This window comes from Pundamilia nyererei, unplaced genomic scaffold (assembly GCF_000239375.1).
Source record: "Pundamilia nyererei isolate P.nyererei 1_Seehausen unplaced genomic scaffold, PunNye1.0 scaffold00320, whole genome shotgun sequence".
NCBI lineage: Eukaryota > Metazoa > Chordata > Actinopteri > Cichliformes > Cichlidae > Pundamilia > Pundamilia nyererei.
In genome coordinates, this window is record NW_005187721.1 from 145,059 (window position 1) to 155,983 (window position 10,925).

The window sequence follows — 10,925 nt, forward strand, 5'->3', positions numbered from 1 at the left end:
GAGAGGATCTGTGTTCCAGCCTCAAATAGTGCTCCCGGTGAAGACAGGTGATTGTTGTCAGGTGTGTGGGCCAAGGGCAGGAGCCCACAGTGAGCTCCGCCCAGGCAGAGAGAGAGAGAGAGAGAGAACCAAAACAGCACATGTAGCCTTGTGGGGCCGGCTGGGCAGGCACGGAGACAATGACAGAAACTGCATCATTCATGAGGAATGATGTGTTTACCATTATTTTGTTGAGTTCCAGTAAACCTTCGTCTATGGATTCCTCATTAAAACATCAGGATGAATGAACAAAGACAAGAAACAAAAGAGAAAAATTTTAAACACATGCACCACACAGTCTAATAGACCTGAGTAGTTATGATAATCCAGGAATGTGAATGAATGATAATAATGGCCCTTTTCCTCACTACACATAACCTGTCGCCACAGGCAGCATGAGACAAATCCTCATGTATCTACAATGCAAATCAGCATATCCACCAACATATTGGCTTATTTATAATGGCTGCTTTTGAAAATGTAACTGGTGTTGGAGTTGCTTTCTTGTGGAACAAAACTTCTTACAGTGCATTTGTATTTGTTTTCTACCATGCACAAATAACAGCAACGTGTAGTGGCCAACTGAAGAGAGGTAGTGAAACGTCTCCAGGACTTTTCTTTTACAGTAAAAGTGCTAAAATGCCACAATCTAAAAATAATAAAATATTAACTATTAGTGCCATATATGATATAGTAAGTCTTAAACAATTTTCCTATTTGGATAAGAGTTTAAGAGGAATAAACTGATAAATAATATGATGCAAAAGATGTAGAGAACATTTATCAGACTGTTGGAAAAAAATTTCAGGCGAACCTGTGAGGTTGAGAAACTCGTTGAGAGCAGCTGATATGTCTGCTAATTACTAAGAATTATACTAATTTTGCAATACTGTAGTTATGCTAATACAATAATACAGAGACAAGCACAACAGTCAAATGGCCCTCTATGAGCAAGCACTTGGCATCAGTGGGAAGGAAAAAGTCCCCTTTGACAGGAAGAAACCTCCAGCGACACCATGCTCAGGGAGGGGTGGTTATCTGCTGCTACAACTATAATATAATAATGATTGCTTTATAATAGGGATAAATAATCATAGACTCAATGTAAGAACTCACTTGTGTCAGCAATTTTCAGGAGGGAGAAGGCCTAACTATGGAAAGGACGTGAGGAAGAGGAAAAAGAAGAATGTTAAGGAACAAAACAGAAAAAGACCACCACAAAGATTGGAGACCCACGAGCTACAAAAGTCCCAGTCGCTTCAGTCGTCAAATATCCACAGCTGAAGTCAAAATCAACGATGAAAAAACAAGACTGCAGGAGAAAATGCAGAGTCAGACAGACAGATGGAGGCATTGTGTCTTTCCTGCTCTCACACCAGCTCATCTTAATGGACAAGCTGTACTTTGAGCTGTTTACTTGAGTAAATTTCTCAGGTACGGTCTATCCAGTCTCAATATGACATGTAAATCCCAGAGGTGGGTGTAAGAGGGGGAGAGAGAGAATGTAGAGAGCTACTGAAGAGTGAAGAGAAGCAATGCGAGGCAGAGTAGTTGTCATGCATTCTTCTCATCTGTTTTTAATAAAAACCCTTTATCCTCCGAGATTCACTGCACCAGTAATCACCTTTCCTCACCTCCTCTGCCTTCACTTTTCCTCTCCATCTCTCAACCTTCACACTGCTGTAATTTCATATTTAACTCTAAACAGTAAAAATGCATTAAAGTGATGGTTCATAAATGCAGAGCCAAGCTCTTCAGCGTTGTTTATTATGGAGCTGTTGCCTTAAAGCACTCAATATTTTTGCAGTCTTTGCTGGTTGGCGAAAAAAAAAAGAAACACAAATATAACTTTCAGCCTTTTCTTCAGTTTGTCAAATAACATATGCCAACTGACATTTTCACTGAATATGTAATCATTTTACTATCAAGCTGGACAAAAAGTTGCCCTCTTTGTGTTTTACACTGAACAACTTAACAGTAACGGCAGTCTGGTGAGGAAGGAGTGGCTAGCAGGTCTAGCCAGTCTAGTCAGTTAAATAGAACAAAAGGCCTTTATTGGGTCTGTTAACACAACAAGACCATACCAGCCAGGTCTCCACGGCTCTACTCTGTCTGTACATACATGTGCGGGGTTAGGTAGTCGTTACAATGGTATGGTTTCTCTCGGAACAGCTACACAGCTGCCGCTGCATTCACACACACTAGGAGTCTCCCCAGCTACTACAATAGCAGGCCAACACCCCCTAGTGGTGCTTTACCACAATAATAAGGGTTGTTACAGACTGCAGTTTCTTCTGTTTGCCTGCTTGTTGTAGGTCCTGTGTGATCCCATTCCTCTTATCAGTTCTGTTTACATTTACAGTATTTTGCTGGATTACCAACAAATTCAACTTCTTGAAATGTAAATTTGTAATTTTGGTTGAAATAAATGTACTTGTTTTACTTAAATTTCAATTTAATTGAAAATATAAGATAGATTCTATAGACTTCAGCTTTTTAATCTTTCTGCTGATGTGTTCAGATTTCTTAGGGAGTTACAATAACATGCACCTGCAATGCTCCTCTCCTTGTACAGCATAATTCAAGGACCCAATTTTGTTTTTTAAAGAAAAAGGGATAGAATAAAAATATAAATATGAAGACAAAAAGACAACACAATTCCAGAGTACCAGCCTGCGGCTAACTGCACCTTGCAACACACCTGCAGCAGAGTCTTGTTGTTTTAGACTCTCTCTTCTTCTTCCTCCTGTCTGCTCTGTCACTCTCTCTCCACTCTCTTGCCATCTCTCCTGTGGTATGAAAACTTTATTGGATGCTGGCGCAATCCTTGAGGGGAAACACTTTAAATGTCTGTGCAATTATACTTCTAATAATGGCTTCACACACATACACATACTGTGACATGCATGCAGCTGGGAACTGACAGTGACACAAAGGAAGTGGAAGTTACTCTGTCACTCTGTAAGGCTATTAATCTCTGTCACCTGAAGCTGTGCACGTGTGTGCAAATGTGTGAGAATAGAAGCAAGCAGAGTGTGCACATCCATCTTGACCTAGACGATCGGCAGCTTGCCAAAGGTGCCGACTGATTTAGTCAGCACATCACCTTAGATTAAATTCCACATGTTGTTTTGGGAAGACAATATACACTCACAAGCTACTTCATTAGGTACACTTATTCAACTGCTTGTTAACTCAAACATATAATCATCCAAGGCAGACAGGGTCAAGATGACCTGCTGAAAATTGAAAACCAAGCATCACATTGAGGAAGAACAGATGACTGAAGTGAATTTGAAGGTGGCATGATTGTTGCTGCCAGACAGGCTGATCTGGGTATTTTAGAAACTGCTGATTGACGATGATTGTCCTACACAAAATTCTCTGGGGTTTACTGAGAATGGCATACTGTTGTTGATGCCAGAGGTCAGAGGAGAGCTTCAAGCTGATAGGACAGTAACTCAAACAATGGGCTGGTCCGGACTGGCCTAATTTGAGAAACATGAAACACGTTGTGTACCTTCATGTTGCGCGGGAGGGTCAGCCGGACAGTTACTGGATTCAGGATGGCTTACACAGAAAAGGGTCCAAGGAACCGGGAAGCTAGCTTCTTGGACTCGGTCCACAGAGTGATGTTCCTAGAGGAAAGCCATACCTGCTGGCCCACCCCATAGGCCGGTGTAGGGACGCGGCGGCGGTCAGCCAGTCTCTTATTGTGTGCGTTCGTACGCAGTAGGGCCGCTCGAGTCGCCCGCCAGATCCGTCGACAGCACCTCATGTGATGTTGGACGGAAGGCACGGCCACCCTCCGTGATGGAGAGGAGTGGGGGGTTGATACCCAAGGGATGCTTCGAAGGGAGAGACACCTATAGCGGCCGATGTGCTGGAGTTATGGGCGTATTCGGCCCATGCCAACTGCTCACTCCATGATGACTGGTTGGAGGAAACAACGCAGCGCAGCATGGCCTCCAGCTCCTGGTACGCTTGCTCTGTTTGCCCATTAGTCTGCGGGTGGAAACCAGAAGACAGGCTGGCCTGGACCCCCAGCTCGGCACAAAACATCTTCCACACCTGAGAGGTGAACTGGGGCCCACGGTCAGAAACGATGTCCAGAGGAATGCTGTGAAGGTGAAAAACATGCTGGGTTAGGAGCTGGGCAATCTCTAGAGTGGTGGGAAGTTTGGTAAGGGCAACAAAATGGGAAGCCTTAGAGAAACGGTCAATGATGGTGAGTATAACAGGTTTACCAGAGGATGGAGGGAGACCAGTGATGAAGTCAAGAGCGATGTGCGACCACGGCCGGCTGGGGACAGGCAGTGGTCTAAGGAGTTCCCATGGAGGTGAGTTGGACATTTTATTTCGAGCGCACACAGGACATGCGGCCACATACTCCCGGACGTCCTGAGAGAGAGAAGGCCACCAAAACAACCTTTGTAAAAAGGTGACAGTTCGATTCCTACCTGGATGGCAGGTAGACCGCGCGGTGTGTGCCCAGTGGATAACTTTACCCCCGACCGCCGAGGGAACATACAATCTACCTTCCGGACCGGTTCTGGGGTCGGGCTCTTGTTGCTGGGCATCTCGGACCCTTTCTATCTCCTAGGTGAGGGTCCCCACAATGCACGAGGCCAGCAGAATGGGCCTCTCCTTCTCCTCAGGGTCTGTGTCTGGCGCGAACTGGCGTGGCAAGGCATCAGGTTTCGTGTTCCGGGACCCGGGCCTGTAGGTAATGGTTAGGCAAAACCGTGCAAAAAACAATGCCCACCTGGCCTGTCGGGCGTTCAGGCGCTTAGCCGCTTGGGGGTAGGCAAGGTTCTTGAGGTCTGTCCAAACGACAACAAGATGTTCGCTCCCCTCCAGCTAGTGCCACCACTCCTCCAGCGCCAACTTGATGGCAAGAAGCTCCCGGTCGCCCTCGTCATAATTCATTTCGGCCTGTGAGAGATGACGGGAGAAAAAGGCACAGGGGTGTAATTTACCTTCCTTGCGCTGAGAGAGAATCGCCCCAACTCCCGAATCAGAAGCATCCACTTCCACCACGAATGGCAGGGTGAGGTCAGCCTGGGCCAGGATGGGGGCTGAGGCGAACAGGCTTTTGAGACGGTCGAATGCTTGTTGAGCTGCTGGAGACCACAGGAATGGCTGTTTGGGTGATGTAAGTTGTGAGGCAGTGCTACCTTACTGAAGTTCCGGATGAAACATCTGTAGAAGTTGGCGAATCCAAGAAAACTTTGCAACTTCTTCCAGGTGCCGGGCACAGGCCACTCCAACACAGCTTTGACCTTAGCCGGGTCCGCTTGCAACCGGCTCTGTTCAATGATGAAACACAGAAAAGAGACAGTTGAGGCATGAAACTCACATTTATCCGCTTTGCAAAACAGCCGATTCTCCAGCAGACGGCGCAACACCAGTCTCACATGCTTAACGTGCTCAGCTCTGGATCTGGAGAAAATCAGAATGTCATCAAGATAAACAAACACAAAGTGGTTCAAAAGGGCTCGTAGGACATCATATACCAGGGCCTGGAAGACAGCAGGGGCGTTTGTGAGTCCGAACGGCATTACCAGGTACTCGAAGTGACCCAGATGGGTGTTGATGGCTGTCTTCCACTCATCCCCCTCGCAGATGCGGACCAGGTGATAAGCATTGCGGAGATCAAGTTTGGTGAAAAGGGTGGCTCCTTGAAGGAGTTCAAAAGCTGAGGCGAACAGAGGTAGAGGATATTTGTTTTTGTTTTTGTGATTTTATTTAGTCCCCGATAGTCAATGCAGGGGCGTAGGGTCTTATCCTTCTTGTCAACAAAAAAGAAGCCTGCGCCCAAGGGAGAGGTGGAGGGGCGGATGATGCCAGCTGCCAGGGAGTCCGTAATATAGAGCTCCATAGACTCGCGCTCGGGTTTTGAGATACTATAGAGTCGACTAGTGGGCAAGGGGGCGCCCGGGAGCGAATCAATCCCGCAGTCGTACGGACGATGGGGGGGCAGTGATTGGGCCCCATCTTTGCTAAAGACTTGCCCTAGGTCGTGATATTCGGCGGGCACGGTTGACAAGACGGGGCGAGTGGGCGGCCCCGCAGGATCGTCAGACATGCAAACCGGCACCGCAGAGCGTAAACACTGCTCATGGCAACGGGTGCTCCACCCCACGATACATCCCTTGGCCCAATCAATCTGTGGATTGTGTCACTGGAGACAGGGGAATCCCAAAACTAAAGGTGTGTCAGGTGCCTTGAAAAGAAACAGGGACATCTGCTCAGTGTGATTGCCGGAGAGAGTGAGTGTGATTTCTTGGGTGCGGTGAGTGACAGCAGCTAAAGGACTGCCATTAAGTGCTGACACTTGGAGCGCTTCAGGGAGAGGAACAACAGGCAAACCCATTTTGTGGGCCAAAGCCTCATCCAAAAAACTTTGTTCAGCTCCCGAGTCTATTAGTGCGTCACAAGAATGGGTGCGGGAAAGAAACAGTAATTTAGCTGGGCAGCTGAGGTGGAGGAATGTATTAACCGGTGCACCCGTCAGTATCCCTACCTTTACTGACGGGCTGAGTCTTTTAACCGTGAAGGACAGGCGTCCGGGAAATGCCCCTTCTTCCTGCACCCAAAACACTCACCCACCAGTTGTCTTCTCCTCCGGGTGAATTTAGTCCGTCCCAGCTCCATGGGTTGCTCCTCATCCGCAGGTGAGTCCGGTTCCTCCTCTCTCCACTCGAGAGACGAGAGTCCAGTCGGAACTCCTACGCCCCCTACTGACCGCCGCCCCTCTCCAGTCCGCCTGCCAAACTCCCGCATATGGTCGTCTAGACTTATACACATGTTAAGGAGGGCACTTAATTATTTAGGAAGCTCTTTAATAGCCAACTCACGTTTGACGTTCTCGTTTAAGCTGTTTAGGAAGGCTCCACGTAACGCCTTCTCCTCCCAGCCAGTCTCCTCAGCCAGGATCCAAAAATCCACGGAGAAGTCTGCCACGCTCCGCCGGCCCTGCTTTAATGTAAACATGCGATGAGCAGCACTGTCAGGGTTAGATCCTTTGTCAAACACACATCGAAATTTGCTCAAAAAATCACTATATGAGATGGAAGGCTGGGCGCTCAGGACTGCTTGAGCCCACAGCAGAGCTCGTCCTGTCATGAGCTCAACCATGAGGGTGATCTTGGCAATATCAGAGGCATAAGCTCGAGTCTGCTGCATAAAAATCAGAGAGCATTGAGTCAAAAATCCCCGGCTTTTGTCCAAATCTCCATTGAACTTTTCAGGTACAGGTAACGTGTGTTCTCACTGTGGTGGAGGTGGAGCTGGAGGAAGAGGACAGGCCGCCGCTACATTTTCAAGCTCTACTGGTGGTTGTGGTTGTGCAGGGAGCTCTGGTGATTGAACAGGTGCTCTGGGTGTAGCAAGCAACATACCTTTCAGTTCAGATACCACCTGTAGTAGCGCGGACTGCTCCTCGGCAACATGCTGCAGCATTTTTTCATGTTGTTCCAATCGTTCAGCTTGAAGCATGAGCACGCGCTGGACGGGAGTTGAGTCCGCTGAGTCCATTGCTGGCTGGATTGTTCTGTCACGGGTAATGGGAAAATACGGACTCAGTCATGGAGCTCTGGATGCGAAGCAAACAGTGCGTTTATTTACAGTGCTCTCAAAACACAAAGCGAAGTGCAAAATCCAACGGTGATCTTCTCCAAATTCCCAGTGGTGTGCAGGTGAGTCTCCCAAGTGATTATCCGAGTGTGTTTCTCCTCCAAGAGCTTAATCCAGCGGGCTCCTTCTCTCCAACCTTCTGCTCCGTATCACTTCCTCCTACAAACGAGTGACGACAACAGGTGAGAAGGCTAGCTGGCTAAAGCTATGTTACGAGTAACAAACACTCTTTACTACTGAGCTTCCAGTACAATCCAGCGTCAACTGCTGTCAGGACACACAGTTAAATACCTCGGCCCAAAACCAAGAATGATTAGTGACAGCTGGGTGGCAAATTAGGTGCAGGTGTGTCGGCCGCTGGGTGGAGACAATAAGGGTCGGGAGGAGGAGAGAGAGAGAGACACACACACATATAGACAGGTCGTCCGGGGAGGACCATCCGACCATGAGACTAAATGCATAAGACATTTAAACTCAAAGCAGATAGGCTACAGCAGCAGCAGAAGACCACATCAGGTGCCACTTCTGTCAGCTAACAGCAGGAAACTAAGGCTACAATTCCCATAATTCCCATGGGCTCACGAAAATTGGACAATAAAAGATTGGAAAAATGTGGCTGGCTCTAAAAGTCTTGTTCAAAAGCATTAGCAAACTCTTCCCACATCCAATTTAATTTCAGCCACCGCCAGAGCCCCACTGTGCTTGGACTGCCAGTACCTGTCAGCTGTCTCCAGAGTCCCACAGGTTAATTAATCCCAGGACTCCTTCTTCAGCTTGATGGCTCACTCCACCTCCAGTGTCCATGTTGTTGAAGTGCAGGCCTGTCCAGCACAATACCCTGTTATCTGATCCAACTCACAGTTAGGTCATGACAGCTCAGCTCCTGAACACAAAGCCAAAAATTGACCTGCGACCTAGGGTAGCCTGGTGCAACTTATGGTTGAACATGGTGTTAGTTATAGACAAACCGTGGTTAACCCTTTTCTCCACTGGGAAAAACCCCAATGTACATGCAGCGAGCAGGGTGCCTGTATGTTGGGGATACGCAGTTCTGCAAGTTTAACAGAGTCCCTTTTGCAGAAGACTGGTTCCAGAGCACAGTGTTAAGGTGAGTCAGTATTTGCAGTCAGTATCTGTCTGTCTGTCTTTACAGTTTTCAAATGCACTAGCTCAGCCTCTTCATATTCTCATCATTGATTCCCTGTTCAGTGCGCTGTTTAAAGCCACGAGGCACCATAATCACATTCTGATGTACGTGGAGCAGAAGCAGGATTCTAAAAATGAGTATGTGACTGTTGCAGCATCTTTGAAGCAGCGTTAATGAATGTCCAGATTTCATCTCCCACACTAAAGAAGCTCGAATATACTGGCTGCCTCTTCAGAAAACTGTGAAAAAAAACTCTCTTCAAAGCTTGTCCACTTAAACGCTGTTTGTGTGTTTCTGTGTTTGTGTTCATTTGAGAAATTTACACCTCCACAGCCAAAAGAAAACACATTGCATTGTGGAAACCAGCGTGGAATTTACATATTAGGTGTTATCCAGTTCCTTTAACTGAGCTGAGCATTTTTATGTCGCGGTAATTATACTATCATTAACAAGATACTTCTCCCTGATCCATACAGATTTTTCAACTTCTGGCCTTGAAAAGAATAAGCCATCAAGGAAGTGCCAAAAATGCAGTTCCTCAAATGGTTTCTTAAAGCTGGCATTAGGGCAGAAAAAGACTGGTTTACACTTTGGTAGTTATGTGTCATGACTGAAGCAGAACTCAGATGTAGAACACAGAGAAGAATCTGCCTAAATTAAGCTGGAAGTTTATCCGAGGGAAGAGAACTGGGAGCAAGAGGGTTTTTTTTTATGAGTGTGAGCTGATCTGACCAAACCGGTAAAGACTGGTGATGCAGGGAGTAGAGGGGACCTCAGTGTGGGCAGGAGTGGATCAGGGTCTGGGGCTGGGCAGGCAGAACTGGAAGATCAAAATGGTAAACCGGTGGTATGCTGGAACAAGAATAACATAAACTAGAAAGCGAAAATTTCTGAAGAAATTTTAAGTGTGCCTATGCCGCCGCTAATCAGTGTAGTTTACCATTCAAATGGCTACAGAGAGCAAAACTCAGCAGAGCAGCCATTCTCCACCATGAACTATGGTAAAACCAAACACCGCTCGCGCCTCACAGATGACAGCTTACAGTTTTGTGTAAAGATGGGGTGACTTCGTACAGCCCCGATTTGCAGACGCTGTGCGCAGAGGTTCATAAGCAGACCCGACAATGTTTGCATGAACACGCTTTGAAGCATTACGTTATGGACCACTTTTCACACATAATTGCTGTACCCACACAGCCGGCTGTAGCTTTTCATCTTACAGCCCGACACATACCCAAAAAAACAAAAACAAAACAAACAAAAAAAAAAACGGAAGAGAGAGCACAGACTTTACGCCTGAGAGGCGTGATTGCAGATGCCGCTGAGGTGGGTCCACCTCCCCTGCAGCGGCACTGCAGACCACGCCCTGCCACACACATCAAACACGTAAAATAAATATTTATGCACTTTTGCATTCACTTTGTTTTTTGTTATTTTTACACAGTGTTCTGAATAAATCCAGCTTTGTGTCTTCTTCCATTCTACCTGAAGTACGGGACAAACTGTGTTCCTTTTCAGCTCAATACGAAACGTGTAATATTTTCTCTGAATGCGGGACGATTCCGTTTGCACGGGGCGGTTGGCAACCCAATAACTAACCTTATGAATACAATAAAGTTCACCATCAGTAACACAGCACCCACCCAGCTGTACGACTTATTGGTCATGTCCAAATTCATGGGCTGCATCCTCCTGAGGCCACATTTGTAGACCGATTACGTCACAGCAAAGCGCCGAAGGCTGTTCAAATTCGTAGACTGCTCCGAATGCAGCCGACAAATGCGTCCTCCTTTTCCCCGAATTTGAAGGATGGGTCGGGTGTGTCCTTCGTGGCCCAACATATCCCAGAACTCATAGCGCGGCCCAGCCAAATCAGAATCAGAAAGGGTTTTATTGCCAAATGTTGGGCAGGTTTACAACATTAGGAAATTGCTGCGGTGCTTCAGTGCAGACATACTGTCATAAAATATGCTTAAATAGACATGAAAATAAGAATAAGAATTAAAAGTTAAAAATTAAAAGTGCTAAATAGATAGGTATATACATGATATATACACATGAGTGCAGGTGGTGATCAGTGCCAAACATGGAATGATGCAGT

General features: G+C 46.7%; 1 protein-coding gene across 1 annotated transcript in view; it reads right to left on the bottom strand.

Moving 5' to 3' along the window:
* The window catches only part of n4bp1 (nedd4 binding protein 1), a 95,594-nt gene extending 92,029 nt beyond the window's left edge, over positions 1–3,565 (bottom strand). Inside the window, exon 1 of the mRNA XM_013915543.1 lies at positions 3,560–3,565. Within this exon, the coding sequence (XP_013770997.1) occupies positions 3,560–3,565 (6 nt within the window). The remainder of the gene's footprint in view (positions 1–3,559) is intronic.
* Between the last annotated feature and the right edge of the window lie 7,360 nt (positions 3,566–10,925).